General features: G+C 35.5%; 4 protein-coding genes across 4 annotated transcripts; 2 read left to right on the top strand and 2 right to left on the bottom strand.

The window, feature by feature from the left end:
- Positions 1 to 1,376: 1,376 nt before the first annotated feature.
- Positions 1,377 to 8,717, bottom strand: LOC129800772 (maternal protein exuperantia). The gene is made up of 4 exons (XM_055845400.1): positions 8,536 to 8,717; positions 7,889 to 8,334; positions 4,925 to 5,733; positions 1,377 to 2,182 (listed from the first exon to the last, which is right to left on the bottom strand). The coding sequence occupies exons 2-4, from the start codon at positions 8,290 to 8,292 to the stop codon at positions 1,947 to 1,949; spliced, it is 1,449 nt and encodes a 482-aa protein (XP_055701375.1). The 5' UTR covers positions 8,293 to 8,334; positions 8,536 to 8,717; the 3' UTR covers positions 1,377 to 1,946.
- Positions 8,718 to 9,252: 535 nt separating this feature from the next.
- Positions 9,253 to 10,154, top strand: LOC129801126 (uncharacterized). The gene is made up of 3 exons (XM_055845891.1): positions 9,253 to 9,661; positions 9,717 to 10,066; positions 10,137 to 10,154. The coding sequence occupies exons 1-3, from the start codon at positions 9,253 to 9,255 to the stop codon at positions 10,152 to 10,154; spliced, it is 777 nt and encodes a 258-aa protein (XP_055701866.1).
- Positions 10,155 to 11,561: 1,407 nt separating this feature from the next.
- LOC129800783 (MIP18 family protein galla-1) lies at positions 11,562 to 12,406 on the top strand. Its single transcript, XM_055845421.1, has 3 exons — positions 11,562 to 11,841; positions 11,904 to 12,167; positions 12,225 to 12,406. Exons 1-3 carry the CDS (start codon positions 11,682 to 11,684, stop codon positions 12,317 to 12,319), a joined length of 519 nt encoding a protein of 172 aa, XP_055701396.1. The 5' UTR covers positions 11,562 to 11,681; the 3' UTR covers positions 12,320 to 12,406.
- On the bottom strand, positions 12,395 to 13,002 carry LOC129800788 (reactive oxygen species modulator 1). The gene is made up of 2 exons (XM_055845427.1): positions 12,647 to 13,002; positions 12,395 to 12,582 (listed from the first exon to the last, which is right to left on the bottom strand). The coding sequence occupies exons 1-2, from the start codon at positions 12,778 to 12,780 to the stop codon at positions 12,474 to 12,476; spliced, it is 243 nt and encodes an 80-aa protein (XP_055701402.1). The 5' UTR covers positions 12,781 to 13,002; the 3' UTR covers positions 12,395 to 12,473.
- Positions 13,003 to 19,521: the final 6,519 nt, after the last annotated feature.

Below are 19,521 nucleotides of genomic sequence, written 5' to 3'. Positions count from 1 at the left end.
GCCATATTGGCAAAAATGTCGCTCCCGCTTGGAATTTTCTTACAAGGTTGGTGTCAAAAAGCAAATGGCGGGCATTGGCGGGATAACCTTACATTTGACCTCTATATTTTTGGGGACGAGAGTACCCATAAAGTTTGAACAAGTTTTATGAAAATTTAAGAAAGAATTGTTTTTCAAATTTATGCAATCTGTAATTGTTAGTTATCATACTTATTGGTCCCGAGAGGTTTTTCCTTATTCGGGTCTAGAAATATGAAAAAAGTCACAATATCTGCAAGGAAGCAGAAAATCGAAAATTCACGATTTTTGACCAAGAATATCTTAGCTCAGGAGTTAATTGGGATCCTGCAAAAAATATCCTAGATTTGGACATCCTTATAGTTTGTAATCATCCACAAGAATCGGATTTTTAACGATTGGGTACCAATAAGAGTCCCAAAAGGAGACGAAAGAGTTAACACGATTTTATTTAGCTAATTAAATAATGCAAAACAAATGAATAAAACAAATTAGAATCCAAAATAGTTTTTCTTATTTAGAAAAGTAATGTTTTTCAAGAATAATATTTGATAAACTTTGAAAAATTGCTGTAATATTTAGGGTTAAGTATGACGACATAACCCCAAATTGTGAGCTAAAAATTCTGTGTAAGGAAAGGAAGTACTTGAAAAATATTTTGAAATCTTTCATCCAGCGAGCACCAAAAAATGCTAATCAGTCTAAATTCAACCGAAAATATACGTACTTTTTCATCTGTATTCTGCCAACCTGAAAACGATACTCGCGAGTCATTGCTATTAACATTATATTCGGTTAGCACTTTTTGTTTGAGACGTTTGAGAACTGCTCTGCAAAAATATGCTGAAAGTTTTTTCATCTGTGCTCCCTGGACAATATTTTGATTTTTAAAATTACAAGCAATATTAGAGGTTATAACCAGGAGAATCATCGTCGTATATGCTGCGTAAACATAACCTCACTAAATTCATTTTATTTCCCTTTTTTACTGAATGATTTATCTGAAAGTCCTATTTCATATATTCAGTAAAAATACAATTTTTTCGTATACCAAAAAATATTCCTAATAATCGAAAATATTTTTAAAAATATTTACGATAATTTGAAAAATGTTTTTAATATATTTAGAAAATATTCTGAAGATGCGAATGATTTTTTTTAGTAATTTGAATATGAATTGAATATTTGACTAATCGTGAAATCATATCAATCTCACGAAAATATTTGCGAAATCAAAAAATTTCCAATTTGCAGAATTTGTATCCTATTTTCTCTTATGCAGTGCCCCTTGAAGTACAAGTCCAACGGATTCATAGTCAAGCGAAAGGGTTAGGCCAAGAGTTAATAAAAGTCACATGTTTGGAGTTCTTCAAGCAAAATCTATTACGCATTTTTTCCATTTATAAATAATTCTCAATAATTTTTGCATTAATTCACAATATTTTTTTTTCTTTTCCTTTCCAAATTTTTCAACGCCAAAAATAGAATTATTCTTTTTTTCCTTCCAACAAACATTTCTTCTTTTTTTTTACACAATTAATACCAAACTGATTTGCCAAAGAACAAATCAATGTAGTAAAATTAAAAACTACTGAGTTAAATCTACACAAATCACAATTTTCTTTTTAGAGTGCAAAAAAATTCAATTTTCATTTTAAATCAAAAATCAAGGAAGAAAGATAAATTATTTCTAATGTAAATTGGCGCAACCAAAAAGCGCCCCCAAAAACTAAGTTTTCAAACTTCAGCATCATCAGTCCTCAATTTCATCCCATTTCGAGATAGAGATTCCAATTTAGATTTTTTTAAAGTTCCATATTCGAGAGAAAATTGAATTTTTCATCGTTTTCATCCATTGCCAAAGGTCCTGTTGCATATTTCCTTCGCCCGGGAAACACTTATGAAAAAAAGGGGAGCAGGGGGGATACTTAGGAAACAATCTGAGCTACTGCGGCAGGAGACATCTCCAGGGGGACATCCGCTCTAGCATTCTGCTGGAAGTCCTTCTGCACATGCTGCATTTGCTTCTTTTGCGGAGTCCCACGATTGTTGTGATAATTTCCACCGCGATTGCTGTGCTGCTGATTCTGATGATCGTGATTCTGCTGCTGCTGCTGATTGTTCTGTTGATTGTGAGCCTGCTTAGGCATCTTCTTCTTCCTCGCTGCAAAAGGTTTATTATTTTTTTCAATATAAAAATCAAGATAAAAATACGCGAAATTTTGAACAGAAATTTGGGTCATTCACCCGAAAACAAAACAGAGTTGAGAAAAAAGATAGATGAAAGATGATAATAATATAATATTATGAAGATTATTCAGATAATTTCATTTTTTTTTAATTTGATTTAAATTTATGTAGGGTAAATTAAGCTAATTCAAAACCTGCTCCAAATGGAAATTTTTCGCTACTCCAAATGGAAACGTCATTGTTTTCATGATAAATACAGTACTAAATTACTATATTTATATATTTTCTATACCTCAGTTTCATTATTTAGTTAATTTTGCTCCAAATAAAGCAAAAATCCATTCATGTTCACAAAATTTTAATTTGTTAATTTCTCAAAAAAAATTAAAAGTATACCTTTTCACCATAGAATTTTTCATTGATCGACCATGTTTTCCAATGAAAAACACAATAAGGTGACTGTTGTTTATTCGTTTTGTTTAACATTTATATCATATTTCTGGCTAGTTTTGGTTAAATTAAGTGCTAATCTTTATTGTTAACAGTACGTGAAGTTTTCAAATGAAATAATTACCTATTTCGTGAACAAAAAGGGTTTTTCTGAAGTGTCTGAAAATGCTTCAATAGGAAACCCCGGAAATATGATTTTTTTTGGAGAGATTTTATTATTGTTTTAGATGGGAAAGGTGGAAAGACCAGGAATAAGAACAAATCTTGCACTCAGGAGCAACTCAGCAAGGTTTTGGAAGACTTTCGTCGCGGTTTCACTTACACTGTTTGTCTCCAATTAGAAAATTTCCTTTGTCTCCATTTGGATTAATATGTTTCCAATAGAAGCACTTTACTCTCGCGTATTTTTCTTGTATTTAAGAAGTTTTCAAATTATATCTAAAGAATTTTCACTAAACAGTAACATTCTAGAAGAGTCAAGGAGCAAATTTATGTAATTCTCTTCAGAAAAAATATGAACTTAATGTGTTGAATCTTCTGTCAAAGTTAAAGCGTCTGGAAATGGTTTTGAATTAGGACATCTACCCTAACTTAGAAAAAGATTTTATAAAGATAAAGATAATTGGCCTCAATTCTGAGACCAAGATCAAGAAAATTTCAAGATTTTGGTATTCTGAAATTAAAAAATCCAAGACGTCAAATCTGTTAAATGTCTTGGAATCTTGAAATCTAAAACACAAACCGTATGGATATCAAGATTTAGCCCAAAGATTGTAAAGAATCTCAGCTTAAAATTAAAATTTCAAAACACAATATTATTCGTATATTTCTAATTAATAAGTAAGAAGTGGAGTCTGGAACATAATCACAGCGAACAGACTGGGCTTTTCTACATGGTCATTGCTTTTTTACACGTGGAAAAAATATTCAAAAAAATTGCGGCTCCAAACCAATTTTTGCATCAATTTGATGTTTTTTCCATTCTCTGAGACAATATTCTTTAAAAAGAAAATGACATATTAGTAAAATTTTTCGATTATAAGTACCTTGAGAAAAGAGCAAAAAGCAATTAACCAGTCAATTGCTTTTTGCTCTTGATTCGAGATGTTTAGATTTGGCAAATTTTACTAATAAATCATTTTCTTTTTAAAGAATATTGTCTCAGAGAACGGAAAAAACATCGAATTGGTGCAAAAATTGGTTTGGTGCCGCAATTTTTTGAATATTTTTTCAGCAAGGTAAAAAAGCAATGAAGGCGTAAAAAAGCAATGAACATGTAGAAAAGCCCAGTCTGTTCACTGTGAATGTGATAAATTTAACTTCACAATTCTTTTTCAAAATAAAAAATATTGAGGCTTCAAATTTTTACCAGACATTACCTTTTTGAATCGCCTTAAATACCCATTTTTTAATAGGAATTTGAGCAAGGAACGAGGAAAAATGACAATTTTAATCCTATTTCTTAAGAGTATTCCTATTTCTTAAGATCCATAAAATATTATTTGGCCCAAAAAATTATTTTCAGTTTTTATTTTAATTTAGTCTGAATAAAAACTCCTAAATTAAAATGTTTACATTGATACCGATTAAAAAAAAAAAGTATTTTATGATTTTTTTTCGAAAATGCCTTTAGAAAAAGCGAAACCTTTTTTAAAGACATTATCAAAAATAGCAGATTGTGAACGGAAAAATAGACCTTTCTTAACTTTTTCTCTTTAATTCTTCATAAATTCAAAGAAATTATCAAAAAGTTCTAAAAATTGTTAAAAATGTTTTGTAGACCTGATGAAGAGGACATCCATCCTCGAAACGTGAAAAAAAGTGAAGAATTAAAGAGAAAAAGTTAAGAAAGGTCTATTTTTCCGTTCACAATCTGCTACAACCTATTGGACCGAAAATTCCTCCAAAATTATCAAAAATTTTAAGTAGAATTTCTAAAACTTTTGATTAATTAAGAAATTTGAATAATATAGCCAATTAACTGAATAATTTGATATTTTAATATATAAAAAAACAATATTTATTTTAATTAAAGAAATCAATCACTAAAAACAAGATATTCGAAAACAGAAAGTTAAACAAAAATTTTTAATATTTTTTGAAGCAACAAGTAGGAAAAGTGTGTTATTTCAATAAATTAAGAATTATAATTTTGAAAATTGTCTAAAATTCCGTTCAATTTAAATAAAAAAAATATTTATTTAATCGTAATCTTTCATCTATTATTAAAAATATTTGATCAACTCTAGAAAATTGGGGTACTTACGTATAATTCTGTGCTGTTGCCTTCCTCCTCCGCTTCCTCCGCCTCCTCCGCCTCCAAAATGGATGCGACGCCTCTTGTTATTCTTCCTCACGGCCGGCTTGATGGGCTGTTTGTCCGGGTCAAAGTGACAATCGAGGAGCTCAGTCAGCTCCACCTTGTCCTCGTCCTTCAGCTCTTCCAGCCCATCGACGGCCCCCTTGAGACCGTCGCGCTTTCCCTCCATCCAGATATCCTGCAGCTTGACCATGTCGAAGCCCTGCTCAGCCAGGACGCGTCTGTACGTCACGCCCTTCACGCGATGGTAGAGCGTCGTCTTGAAGTAGTTGATGAAGATGGACCTCAGTGAATTCTGCCGATCCAGGATGGTCTGCTGTCCACTCAGTTCACGCTTATTCTTCTCCAGGCTGCTGCTCATGCCCAGAATCACACGATGAAAAACAGAATTCTTATCCTCATCACTTGGCTCAGCCTTTGGCTCAGCTTTTGGCTCAGCCTGTGGCTCCTCCTGTGGATCCTTGGGCTCTTCCTGAGGAGCATCCTGAGGAGTAGCTTCTTCCTCCTTCTTGACAGAAGCAGGATTAGCCAGGGTCTTAATGGCCAGCACTCGAGCAACTTCATAAGTTATCCTGGAACGGACTTTGGCACTGCCTTCAAAGTCATTCTTGTCATCCTCTTCCGTGTTCAAAATCACTTTGGACAGTTCCCTGAGCGTGAAGTACTTCAGAGTGGCCCCGCACTCCTTCTCCGCCAGGCTGTACATGTTGGCAAATCCTGCCACCGATTTTTCAAACCGCGGAAGCATGTCGTATCTAGAGATGTTTATTTTCCGGAAGGGAAGAGGAGGATTAGAAAAGTCTCTTGAAAAGGGGCCAATAGGAGATGGAAAGCTCTAACGGGGCACTAAGGGATGCAAATCGTGATCAGCTTCCTCGTGGTCAGAAGAATTCGAAAGGATTGCAAAAGAACAAATTTTGCTCAAAGTGTCCAGGAGATTCTGGCAATTCCGGCCGGAATCCTAAACCGAAATCCTCTAAAATCGTCCAGAAGAATGTCAAAGAATAAATTCTCAAAGGGATCAGGGACATAGGATTCCAGAATCTCTCGTGGTTAGAAGAATTCGAAAGGATTGCAAAATCACTAAGTTTTGCTCAAAGTGTCCAGGAGATTCTGGCAATTCCGGGCGGAATCCTGAACCGAAATCCTCCAAAATCGGCTAGATGAATGTCAGGGAATAAATTCTCAAAGGGATCAGGGAGATAGGAATTCAGAATCTCTCGTGGTCAGAAGAATTCAAAAGGATTGCAAAAGAACAAATTTTGCTCAAACTGTCCAGGAGATTCTGGCAATTCCGGGAGGAATCCTGAATCGAAATCTTCCAAAATCGGATAGAAAAATGTAAGGGAATAAATTCTGGAAGGGATCAAAAAGATAGGATTCCAGAATCTCTCGTGGTCAGAAGAATTCGAAAGGATTGCAAAAGAATAAATTTTGCTCAAATTGTCCAGGAGATTTTGGCAATTCCGGGCGGAATCCTGAATCAAAATCTTCCAAAATCGTCCAGATGAATGTCAGGGAATAAATTCTCAAAGGGATGAGGAAGATAGGATTCCAGAATCTCTCGTGGTCAGAAGAATTCGAAAGGGATGCAAAATCACTAAGTTTTGATCAAATTGTCCAGGAGATTCTGGCAATTTCGGCCGGAATCCTGAACCAAAATCCTCCAAAATCGGCCAGAAGAATGTCATGGAATAAATTCTGGAAGGGATAAGGGAGATATAATCCCAGAATCTCTCGTGGTCAGAAGAATTCGAAAGGACTGCAAGAGAACAAATTTTGCTCAAAGTGTCCAGGAGATTCTGGCAATTCCGGGCAGGAATCCTGAACCGAAATCCTCCAAAATCGGCTAGATGAATGTCAGGGAATAAATTCTCAAAGGGATCAGGGAGATAGGATTCTAGAATCTCTCGTGGTCAGAAGATTTCGAAAGGATTGCAATAGAACTAATTTTTGCTCAAAGTGTCCAGAAGATTCTGGCAATTCCGGCTGGAATCCTGAACCGAAATCCTCTAAAATCGACCAGAAGAATGTCAGGGAATAAATTCTAAAAGGGATCAGGGATATAGGAATTCCAGAATCTCTCGTGGTCAGAAGAATTCGAAAGGATTGCAAAAGAACAAATTTTGCTCAAAGTGTCCAGGAGATTCTGGCAATTCCGGCCGGAATCCTAAACCAAAATCGGCCAGAAGAATGTCAGGGAATAAATTCTCAAGGGGATCGGGGAGATATAATCCCAGAATCTCTCGTGGTCAGAAGAATTCAAAAGGATTGCAAAAGAACAAATTTTGCTCAAAGTGTCCAGGAGATTCTGGCAATTCCGGGCGGAATCCTGAACCGAAATCCTCCAAAATCGGTCAGATGAATGTCAGGGAATAAATTCTCAAAGGGATCAGGGAGATACGAATTCAGAATCTCTCGTGGTCAGAAGAATTCGAAAGGATTGCAAAAAAACAAATTTTGCTCAAAGTGTCCAGGTGATTCCGGGTACTAAATCCCGTCATCCGAATACTTAAAGCCTAAAAAAATTATAAGAGGTGTATCATGGATGAGATTTCAGCAAGATTCCTACACATCACATTGGAAGTTTTCTCATGGTCAGGAGATTTGCAAAGTAATGCAAGAGTTCAAAATCTGGAAGAAATTCCCGCTATTTTTTCTAGCTCCAAGTCTTTCACAAAAAATGAATCCCAATCTCCAATAAAAATCCCCTGAACAGTTAATCCTTTGAATAAAAGAGAGATGTCCAGTAGAACCTTGACCTCTAATGACTTTCTCTAAATTTTTTTCAGCAATTTTATCATAGGAATCTCAGCAAGCTTTTTCCCAGGGTAACTGTGATTGGCTCAAACTGGTTTTCTGGGGACAAAGAAAATGATCCCTGGGAATGGCAAAAAGATGGGTACTTACTTCTTAAAGGCCTCGAGGAGCATGTAGGGCACGAATTTCCTCTGTTCGTGGTAGAGGAGGATGAGCCCCTTGGAGTCCTGTTGTTTGGCTTTCTGCTCCTCCAGCCACCCCAGAAAGTCCACGAGGGCAGCATATTCAGGCTTGGTCTTCATCACCTTGTACGTCTGCATGCTCTTTAGCATCCGGAAGAAGCCAATGGTGATGACACGCACCTGATGTCGTTGCCTGGCTGCCGGATTGAGATTCATGTACGGCATCACGTATTGAGAGAACTGTGAGTCCGGAGTGTAGGCGGCCAGGTGAACAATCTCATCAATGAGTCTCCGCCCCGTCGTATCAATGTCCACGCTGATGATTGTGTAATTGCCCTCCGGAAGGGAGGAAACCCCATCAAGTCCTGGCATCTTTGCTTTTACTTCTTCTTTCAAACCGGATGATTGATATCACTGAAAATAGCCAAAACGGAAGCGACTTCCATCACTGACCACATTTTCGCACGAATTTTGGGGGGTTTTCTTGGAAAAAATCCGCAAAATACGCGAAAAATATTCTCAAGGGATTTTTTTCCGTTACATTTGAAAGAAGTTTTTGGGAATATTCTCAAGGATTCTTGAGATTTTTTCAGGATTATCAGGTAGGATGCTTACCAATGTGAAAAAATGCTGCTAATGATGCACTAAAAAAACTGGGAAAGTATCACTAGAAATTACTTCGGCAAAATCCAAATGGAAAGTGAAAAAATACGGTAAAATTCAATTGTTTTTATCAGCACGGCCTGCTTTGCGAACTTTGGCGAAAATTTCCCGAAGGGGCAACGAGGCGAATTCAGTGTTGCCAACTCTAGGGATTTTCCCTAAATTTAGGAGATTCGAGTGGTCATTTAGATCCGAAAATTTTGATCTAGGAGTTAGGAGAATTATTTAGGAGAATATTTTTTTTTTAGAAATTATCGAAATTATCTAGAAAATTTATCAGAAAAATTGCGACAAACACAATCAAACATGGAAAATGTCAACAAGAGCATTTAAAAACGCATTAACACTTTAAAACCCAAAGTGGCATTTTACTCCAATTTTTTTTAATGCTTTACAGCAGGGAAATCTTACATATTTGAATAATATCGATTTCACGAATGCGTTAAGAATTTATTTAGCTTTCCTATTCTATTAAAATATCAATAAAAAAAGATTTTTTTTAAAGACAATATTTCAAAAAAACTAAAAATCGGGCGCAAAATACCAATTTGGCATAAAATGCCAGTCAATTTTCATACATTTTTTAGGTTATGTTCATATGAAAGCGCCAAGAGAAAACGTCAACAATCTGTGAAATTTTTTTCTGTTTTGATAGTTTTTGATGTGAAAATGGACAGAATTCAGATTTTACAATCAGCAATCCTGTACAACGAGGGAGATAATACAGAGAGTGATGTAATACATGAGTTCCTGAGCGAGGATGAAGATTTTTTTTCGCAAGATGAAGAGGAGATAGTGGAGTATTTGGAAGAGGAGTTTTTGGATGAAGCTGGAGATATGCCCGAGCTGGATGAGTTCCTAAAGTCTGAGGAATCCATGGATTGTGATCAGGGCAGGACAGCTTCTGTGATCCATCAAAATCCTGCGTATTCTGCAAATAATGCTGAAGTAGAGTCAGAATTTTATACAAAGTGCAAGGGTGGCAGTTTGTGGAGTAAGAAACCTTTTCTGCTGTCTAAAAAGGTTCCTGCACACAATAAGATTCGTGGTCCAGTAAACAAATTCGTTCTTCCACCAGGTTGTTTTGGTATTAAAAGAACCGGAAGATCTTTTAAAAGAGTTTTGTTTTTCAGGTATTGTAGAGCCGGATGATTTTCTCATTTTGTTTTTGAAGGACATCATTCCAATAGTTATCCTTCACACTAATGCTTACGGAGAAAAATATTACGCTGAAAAGGACAAGAAAAACCAGTGGAAACCAGTGGATGAGAAAGAAATGAAAGCTTTCATCGGTATTTTATTTCTGAGTGCAGCTTTCAACTTGGAGTCGCGGCCGATTCAAATGATCTGGGATCAGTCTTATGGAGTGAATGTGATCCTAGCCACAATGTCACGAAATCGCTTCCAAGAAATCATGCAATTCCTGCGATTTGATGACCGGGACTCACGCTCTACAAGAAAGGAAAAAGACAAACTGGCGCCTGTAAGGGATGTCTGGGAAATATTGAATTGCAAACTTGCAAGATATTTTACACCAGGGACTAATCTTACAGTCGACGAGCAACTGGTGAATTTTAGAGAACGCTGCTTATTTCGCCAGTATATCCCTTCAAAACCCTGCAGATATGGGATAAAAATATTTTGGCTTAATGACTCTGCCACAGGGTATCCTCTAAAAGGCATTCCCTATGTTGGCAGAGACAGAAAGAGAGTCACCAATATTGGCCACAACATGATCTTGGAATTGTCCAACAAATATTTTCAAACAAACAGAAATATCACGTGTGACAATTTTTTACCTCGCTGCCCTTGGCTCTGGATTTGAAAAAAAAGAGGATTGACTATGACCGGAACTGTTAGAAAAAACAAAAAATTCATTCTTCCAGAATTCTTGCCCTCGAGGAAGAGGAAAGAGCATTCTTCTTTTTTTGGCTTCGCCAAATCCTCGACACTAGTTTCTTATGTGCCAAAGCAGGGGAAGGCTGTAATACTACTGTCTACAATGCATCATGATGAATGTGCAGGGAACCTAAAATAAACCTGAGATTATTACGCATTATAATGCTACGAAATCAGGAACGGATCGAATGGACCAGCTGATTTCATATCATTCGTGCAGAAGGAAGACAAATAGATGGCCTGTTAGATTCTTTATGAATATGTTAGATATAGCAGGCATTGCTGCATTTCTGTTGAAAAGTGCTGGACAGCCCGCGATCAATCGCAATAAAGAGAGGTTAAACTTTCTGATGCATGCTGCAGAGGGATTGGTATGGCCACACATAATTCGACACAACGCCAAGAACAAAGTAAATATGCCAGCACAACCGAGGAGAGATTCCCAAAAAAGAAGGAAATGGGTCCCGAGACCTTTGTCATTTTTGTCGCAAAAGAACGACTGCAGTTTGCGAACATTGCAATAAATACGACTGTAAGAATCATATAAGCAAGATCTGCAGTCAATGTGAAAAATTCGTATTCGATTCGTATAGAATTCGATTCGTATGCAATAATACAGTGCCCGCTCTCTAATCCGGATCGCCGTAATCCGGACGAGTTATCGACGGTTACATTAAAAATCATTTTGAGGTTATGTATACACGAGTATTCAGCAATGAAAATGAATTATCCTGTGATGTTTTTGTTTAATAAATGAAGTATAATAGCATAGAATTCTCTAATTATGTCTTTTTAAACTCCTTTAAAACTTTTATTCTATTTCTGCAAAAAAAAACTTTGTATTATATTTTCGAGACGTTGAACAAATTCAAAAAATCCATCAGGATTACGAAGCGGACATCTGTCATATTGTCTCCCAATCATCCGAATTACAAAGCGGGCACTGTATATTCTTGACAAGGCAATACTCCCTCTGGACTCCCGCCCGGTGAATATTCAAATTGAAACATTTGAAATTTAGGAGATTTTTGGGAGATTTGAGCATCTCAGGAGGAACAGTGTTGGCAACACTGAATTGCGGCGAAATCAGCTGACTCCTCCCCTCAAAGTTTGTTTTTTGCGCGACGGGGAAAATAGAGAGAAAAAATCGAGAATAAATAGTTTTTTGTTGCATAATTTAGCCACTTTTGGGAAGTGGCATGGCACAGAAAATGTTGTCATTCCTCAGGAGGATCTCTGAGTCTGACAGTGGCAGTAAAGACATGGCATCGACATCGAGTGCTGTCCCAGTGGCGCGAGAAGCTCTTCTCTGCGATCTGGGCTACCAGAACAACGATGATCTCAGGGATACGATCTATGGTGCATTCCTGCGGATCTCTGGTAAGCGTTTGATCCAGAAAATAACACAAGGATCCTTCCAGATTTCTTGAGAACCATCCGTGACCCCGAGAAGCCACAAACTCTCGAGGATTTGAATGTGGTTTATGAGGATGGAATCTTCGTTCAGGAACCAACAGAGAACAATGTTCAGGTTGTCCGGGTGGAATTCAATCCAACAGTTCCTCACTGCTCCCTGGCCACGCTCATTGGCCTCTGTATTCGTGTGAAAATCGAACGGAATATCCACCACAGACTCAAACTGGACATTTTTATCAAGAAGGGAGCCCATGCCACGGAAGAAGAGAGTGAGTATGCCTCATAAATCACCTTCCAGAATCAATATTTACCTTCTCTTTGGACAGTCAACAAGCAAATCAATGATAAAGAACGGATCGCAGCTGCGATGGAGAATCCAAACCTCCGTGAACTCGTAGAAAAATGCATCATGGAAGAGTAACCCTTTCCCAGGACAAATCTTGGCAATAAGTGATTTTATTATTATTTTTTATACTCAAATAAAACCTCTTTAAAATCTCCTAGAACAGACACAGACTTTATGTTCCGAGAATAATCCAATTATATTTACAAAAACTATTTCTTCCGGGAAGCCTTTAGCATCTAATCCCAGTTCCTATAGCCATGAATGTCCCAAATGTCCCTCCGCCCTGAAGCATCACCTTCCCAACGTTGTTTATCAGCTCCCTGCCTCGCAGTCCGTACCTACAATACACCAATTCAATCAATAACTCCCCTTCCGGAACAACATAACCTCACTCTCTCTCACCTGAGTGCAGAAAAGCCTCCGAATAGCGCTCCACTGGCCAATCCAACACAGAATCCAATCCCGAAGCCAGTCTTCATTCTGTCGAAGCAAGAGGGACCGGAAGAAGACTGATAAACTCCTGCAGGCATTGGCATGATGCAAGCCGAAGATTTTCAAAGGTTCACAGAGAAACAAATGCTTTTAAAAGCAACTTTTCACTTCCACTCGATAGAGTGAGATTTAATGCACAATTTCCACTTGGATTTGGAACGTTTTCCTTGGTATTTTGCAGGAAAATTGAGATTTTCCGGGAATTTTGATGTTTTCAAGGAGAAATTACGCCGTGGCGCCGATAGAGGCACTGCTGAGGGCGTATAACAAGAGTCATTTCTTTAGCACTAGAGGCCGCAGCGTGCGCGACTGTTATTCAAATTTAAAATTCCGAGTTAACCCATTAGCTTTAACCTCTTTTTAATTGTTTTAATTAATAAAAAAATACACACATTTTTAGGGTGCATTATAAATAAATATAAATTATTTGATTTAAATACTTATTAAAAAGAACATAAATAAAGATAAAAAAAATTGCTAAAACCCTTTCAAGTGGAATCCTTTTGTAAAAATGTAGGGGAGGGCGGGGTAGTTTATGCACGCAGTATTTTTGAAAATAAAGATTTTTTAGAATAAAACATAAATAATTTAGGAATTGTCCTGTGTATTTTCAGATAGTCAATTCTCAGGAGAAACTAACGGAATACAGTAGAGTTCCTCAAATTTGAACATTTGGGGGGTATAGATGACCCCGTCAAATAATTTCGTCAGATATCTTTAAGTTTTCTGCAGAAAATATCTACACCTCTGCCGAAAATCTGCCGAGAAATCTGTAGATATTCCTACGAATTTTATTTGGGCTTGGGACAAAATTCATCAGAAATTTTTGCAGATTTTCTGACGAATCCTGGTGCACACTCTGACGACGTTCTGTATATATTTTGCCAATTTTCTGTAGATTTTTCTACATTCCAGACTTTCCAGACAGCTGTGTCAGAAAAGATGGAATATTTTTCACTGAAGTTTGCAAAAATAAATAGAGTGATTCTTGGTGATTTCACAGTGTTTATATAAAATAAAGAATTCTGCGACACCGTGTTATAAGTAGAGAATAGTGAAGTGATATCTTTAAACACAGTGTCGACCAAAATTTCGTGTTTTTTGTATCATTCGATTGGCGATTTTTAAGAAATTTGTGTTTATGCTCGCAACTTTTTAGTTATCTAAAATGTTTAATCGGTAATGCTTGTTAAGCAGAGCATACAATTTTCTTTGAAACTTCTACAGTTTCTTGATAAATCAACAATATTTTTGTTGAGACAATGGAGACTATGCAGATTTCCAATGCAGAAATTCTGCCGAAAATCTGCAGATTTTCGGAAGAATTTCTGCCGAAAATCTACAGATTTCCTCTGAATGTACTAGAATATACCGTTACAATTCAAAAAACCTCCGAGTAAAATCGGCAGGTAGAGCAATGATTTGACGGGACATTTCTCACTCCTCAAATTTCAACAATATTTTCAAAAACGTTACGGTATTTATGTAAAATTCACTTTTCCTAAATTAAGGAAAATAACTTTAGAGAAGTTTATCAATTGAATTTGTTGTTAAATAGGTGGAATTTGTTGAGGAAATTAATATAATACGACAATATTGAGGAAACACCAGAGAAAAATTGTTCTAATTCAGACTCCATGCAAAATTTCTTTTACATAACCTCATATTTTACATTTTGAATGCAACTGTCGTTCAAATTTGCGGAGTTCAAATTTGAGGAACTCGAGTTTATTTAAATATGGTTCGTATTCCCCAGCGAGCACAGTTAGCTAAAACAGCAGCGTTTTTAGCATTTTTTTTTTGCTGAAAACGCTGCCTTTGCCAAATGTGTCCTAAAAAAAGTCCCCCACCGTCCCCTATTTCGAAATATACCTAAATTAATTAAAAAAATGCCGCGTGGTAAAAATGCATTTCGAGGAACTCGAGTTAATTTGTTCAGAGAACTTACAATGAACGTGAAGAACCCTCCGGGTAATACAGGAACCCACACATTTATAGGACATAAACGGTTTTTCCTTTTTTGCCCCACTCCCCTCTACCCCTTCAAAACCATGTTTTGCAGTTTGTTTTGTTTTGCAGGTTCCTACGATTTCTTTTATTTTTAGATATGTTTTGGAGGTCATCCAGGTGAACATTTTGTCCAAACATACTTATGACCTAAAAAAGTGACTATCTGGAATTTTTGAAGGTTAAAGTTTAACCACTATAGGAGGCCTATTTTTCAACCGATTTGATTAAACTTAGATTTTTTGGAAAGGTATTGAAATTTCCAACTCGACTGCATCGGTCGCAATCGACAATGAATTGGTAAAGTAACCGTAATTGTCCATTTTTTTTTTATTCTCTTTTTCTGTCCATAAACTTGTTAGCTATTAGAGTCCAAAATGTAAGAGATACGAATATACGGTCTTCGGGGGACTTCCATCATAAGTCAACCCAATATTCAGCTTCAATATTTCAGCTTCAATATTTAGTCTTTAGAGCTTTCGATCAATACCAAACTTAGGGTCCCCTGATCCCTCTGACCCGAGTTATAAGGGCAAAAACAAAATAGTTAAAATACCCATTAACTCTGGTTCTAATTGTGGGAATTTAAAAGGTAAGGGCGTTTTGGAAAGCCTTCATGAAATTCCACTTCGCTTTTTACATCGGAAGTTCCTAAAACCACCGCTAGCGACACTATTCACTCAAAAACTCCCTTGCGCATCGGGCTCAAATTTTAGTATGTTGTAGCCGTATATTATACCTATCAAATAAAAAAAATTAAGTCGATCGATAACTCCTGACCCGAGCCATAAGGGGTCAAAGTTCGAAAATTGACCGGCCTCTATCTCCGGTTCTAATTAACATTTTGACCTAAATTTTTTGGTTTTTGGTTTCGTCTCGATGAGCACTTTCAGATGAAAGTTCAAAAAGTCACCACAGGTGGCGCTGCGATAGCGTTAAAATTCATCAAAATTCAAACTCATTTTTCTCAAAAAAGCCATTATTGTGCAAATTAATTGTACCATTAAAAGGCTCAATAAAATAGGAGGAAAAACCCAATTTCAAAGCTGCCCCAATTCAAAGTAGCCCCACTTTCCCCAAAACAAAAGAAATCAATTCATTTACCCTAAGTTACCTGCTGTTTGCTCTCTTGTCCAGGAATATGGATAAACATCGTTAAAACAGAAGATTCTTCTTTCTCATTCGTTTATTAACATTAATTTGCAATTGCTCTATTTTACAGTGAATTTTACATTTTATCCTTCTATCCTCTTAAGTCTAATCTAGGAGATGAGTTGTGTGCTTATTTTGGGGACATTTGACATCAGTTTACCTTTAAGCTTATCGCATTTCTATGGTATTTACAGGGGAACTTTTGCTTATCTGACAATTTTACAGGGGACTGCAAAAGTTTAGAGACGCTTCCGCATTACTTCATTTTATTTATTTATTATTTTTTTTATACATTTTTTTTTAAATTGGTGTTCTGAAAAGAGTGCGAGAGAGAATTTTGGAGTAGAGATTTGTGTATAGAATGTTTTTGATATGTTATTGGGTGAAATTTGAGTGGATATAATTCAAAATGTAACGGTTTTGAGTTAAGTTCAAATAAAATGTGTTTTTTTTTCTGATGGGAAAAAAATGGTTGAGGATTGAAGTTGGGAAATCAGTTAAAAGTTTTTCAGGAGCACCACAAAGTGCGTGGGAGACCTGCTAAGAGTCGATTTTGCAAGAAAAATAATATTTATTCCTTTTCCTGATTCTCAATTTGTTTTTCCTTTTTTTTTCTTTAATATTTCATTCAATTTCTCGTGAAGCTTCAATTGAACAATTTTTTATTCACTTCAAAACCTCCCATACGCCGATTTATTCGTAAAGAATGGCTAAAGTATAAATTTATGTATCTCCGTGAGAGCATTATGGGGCTGTTCTTCGGAGTAAAGGATAAAAAGGAGAACGGAGATCCGAGTTGGAAAAGAAGTTGTACAAGAGATCCCTTTCGTGCTTTATTTTCTTTTGCCAGAAATTGTTGGATTGTGAATGATTCTCTTTTTTTTGTATTCTTTCCTTTTAGCCAAAAACATTACGATTGTATATCTCAGTAGTTTTTTTTTTTGGATGTGGGAGAAGAAATAGTTTCTATTACACTATTTTATTTACTTCTTGAAAAATTATTAAAAACTTCTTCTCTCATCTTACAGTTTGCCCGCCAAATTGAGAGGGTTATGTGTGGATGGCTGTGGGGAAATGGGAAAACTTTTTCTTGATTTAATTTATCTTATTTTCTTCTCGCTCTCGAATAATGAAAAATGGAAACTCAGCCGAGGTGGGGTTTCTACTCTGCGATTTTTTTTTCATCATCCCAAGGTTTTTCCTCCTCCTTCCTGCAAGATGGTATTTTTTTTTCTCTTTCTCCATCCTCACAATTTTATCTGCAAGTTCTTGTGGGAAAAGTTTCACACACAATAAATGTAGCTATTCTCACAAAAAACTATTTTTTTTATTTCTTTTCGCAATTGTGGCTGATTTTCTTATAAAATTATTCAGGTGGAATTAAGACCTATTCGATTTATGATAAAATATTCTTGTTTTGATGGGAAAGAATAGCGGTGACGATAGAATTCTCTTCGAAAATTAGGTTAGGACGAGAAATACAGTGCCTAGAAAATAGTTTTATAGATTCGCTCTAATGTCCTAGTTTTTTTTTATTTGTTAGAGGTTATTCTTGAATTTGAGGTTATGTATAATTTAACCTTGAAAAAAAGATCGACTGTACACGGCTGACACTCTTACTGAAAAAATAGGTCAAACTCATTAAAGGTACATAGGAAAAATAAGTGTTCGAAGCCATAGTGTGTGCGAAGCCTGAAAGCCTTCTTTTATTGAATTTTTGAGGCTACACTTAATATAATCTAAATTTAAAAGTTCTCGAATTAATTTTCTAGTTATAAAAGAATAATGCCTAGTTGGCTAAGTGATCGATTTTCGTTTGAACCTCAATTTCGAGGTTAAAAAACAATCTGAGAGAAAAGTTGTACATGAATGAAAATGTAGCTAATAAAATTCTCTATCAAACCCACTAAACAGATTGTTAGGAACAGTCCTAGTTTTCGAGATATTTTTGATTAAAGTTGCTAAAAAGTCCGGTTTTTCCAGATTTTCTGACATATATGAGACTACAGCGCCCCTGGTGTCAGTTGTACGAACTCCATCTGTCCAAAGGATTATCTTATCGGGTATGTAAAGGAGAACAAATGTTACCATATTAAGAAATAAATCGGTTCAGCAGAATAAGAGATATGGGATATCAAAAAACGGCAAAAACGGTTTTGCCTAGATTCAAAAGATGCAAAATGAAATCAAAATTATAAATATTTTCGTAAATCATTTGGTTCTAGCAATAGAAAAAATAGCATGAAAACCCAGGGACAAAATCACTGTTGCACAGTGTAATTATTTAACGATAAAATAATGAATAAAATCCCGAAACGCGAAAATCCCGAAAAGCCAAAACAGCGAAAACTCCCAAAAAATAACTATCCCACAGATCTTTTTCTTCTTCTTCTTTTTATTTTGGCGTTTTAGGATTTTGGCTTTCGGGATTTTGGTTTTTCGGAATTTTGGTCGGCACCGAATGATAGATACATGAAATTTTTAGGATAATAGAAAGATCAAAAAAGAATTAATTAATTTAAAAATTTTAAATCAACAAAAACTTCAAGACTTTAATTTTTTATTGCAGCTTTTTTAACTAATGTTAATGAAATATTTAACATTATTCAAATTAGGAATTAGACTGAAAAAAATTATGATTTTTTTCAAAATAAATTAAATGATTTTATTTAATTAATTTATTTTAATTATAGTCATCTCTCGGCTTGTGGCATAAGTCTGTCTAGAGCATAGGGGTCATATTATTTTGGCAGAATTTTGAAAATACAGTACCCGCTCTCTAATACGGATCGCCGTAATCTGGACGAGTTATTGACGGTTACATTTAAATTCATTTTGAGGTTATGTATGCACGAGTATTCAGCAATGAAAATAAGTTATCCTGTGATGTTTCTGTTTAATAAATGAAGTATAATAGTATAGAATTCTCTAATTATATGTCTTTTAAATCTTCTTTAAAATTATTATTCTAATTCCAGAAAAAAAACCTTGTATTATATTTTCAAGACGTTGAACAAATTCAAAAAATCCATCCAGATTACGAAGCGGACATCTGTCATATTGTCTCCCAATCATCCGGATTATGAAGCGGGCACTGTATGAAGTTCCCAGTTTTTTTTAACGTTTCCCTGTTTGTCCATTCATTTTGCTGTTATCATGATCTTATTGGAAAGGTCTTGAAATTTCTAACAAGTCTGAACCGATTCCAATCGGTAATAGAACCGGAAATGAACCGATAAGTAATTTTTGTCTGAAAATCAATTTTATTACTTTTCAGATAATTTAGGCGATGTTTTGAGTGATTTATGAATCGGTTCAAATCGGTTAAGAACTGATAAACGGTAAATGATGTGAAAGTACTTTTGAGGTATAGCATCTAAGTTACGAGTTCGAATATTTAGCAAAGCCTGGGACACTTTGACACCTCTTTTTGTTTAAATTTTACAAATATGTTCTAAAGAAAGAAAGTTTTAGGTTTTTAATAAGTACTTAGAAAATTGAAAATTAAAGAATCCTAAATTATTTAAAAGATATGATCCATCTAGAACAATTTACTGATATATAAAATGTTTTATCAATCTTATTTAATTTTTTATTAGACAAAATTATTAGGTGAGAGTCTTAAC

This window comes from Phlebotomus papatasi, chromosome 2 (assembly GCF_024763615.1).
Source record: "Phlebotomus papatasi isolate M1 chromosome 2, Ppap_2.1, whole genome shotgun sequence".
Taxonomy (NCBI): Eukaryota; Metazoa; Arthropoda; class Insecta; order Diptera; family Psychodidae; genus Phlebotomus; species Phlebotomus papatasi.
Note: the sequence above shows the minus strand (reverse complement) of the source record. Positions and strands in the feature narration are given on the sequence as shown.

What these genes read in the sequence shown, in the direction of transcription:
- LOC129800772 (XM_055845400.1), bottom strand. Translation starts at nt 8,292, where the DNA reads ATGCCAGGACTTGATGGGGTTTCCTCCCTTCCGGAGGGCAATTACACA. An exon ending in CTCCTCGAGGCCTTTAAGAA is followed by an intron (nt 5,734 to 7,888) that starts GTAAGTACCCAT and finishes AAACATCTCTAG; the next exon opens with ATACGACATGCTTCCGCGGT. An exon ending in GCAACAGCACAGAATTATAC is followed by an intron (nt 2,183 to 4,924) that starts GTAAGTACCCCA and finishes AACCTTTTGCAG; the next exon opens with CGAGGAAGAAGAAGATGCCT.
- LOC129801126 (XM_055845891.1), top strand. Translation starts at nt 9,253, where the DNA reads ATGGACAGAATTCAGATTTTACAATCAGCAATCCTGTACAACGAGGGA. An exon ending in CAAATTCGTTCTTCCACCAG is followed by an intron (nt 9,662 to 9,716) that starts GTTGTTTTGGTA and finishes TTTGTTTTTCAG; the next exon opens with GTATTGTAGAGCCGGATGAT.
- LOC129800783 (XM_055845421.1), top strand. Translation starts at nt 11,682, where the DNA reads ATGGCACAGAAAATGTTGTCATTCCTCAGGAGGATCTCTGAGTCTGAC. An exon ending in TCTCAGGGATACGATCTATG is followed by an intron (nt 11,842 to 11,903) that starts GTGCATTCCTGC and finishes GGATCCTTCCAG; the next exon opens with ATTTCTTGAGAACCATCCGT. An exon ending in CCATGCCACGGAAGAAGAGA is followed by an intron (nt 12,168 to 12,224) that starts GTGAGTATGCCT and finishes CTCTTTGGACAG; the next exon opens with TCAACAAGCAAATCAATGAT.
- LOC129800788 (XM_055845427.1), bottom strand. Translation starts at nt 12,780, where the DNA reads ATGCCAATGCCTGCAGGAGTTTATCAGTCTTCTTCCGGTCCCTCTTGC. An exon ending in GGAGGCTTTTCTGCACTCAG is followed by an intron (nt 12,583 to 12,646) that starts GTGAGAGAGAGT and finishes GGTGTATTGTAG; the next exon opens with GTACGGACTGCGAGGCAGGG.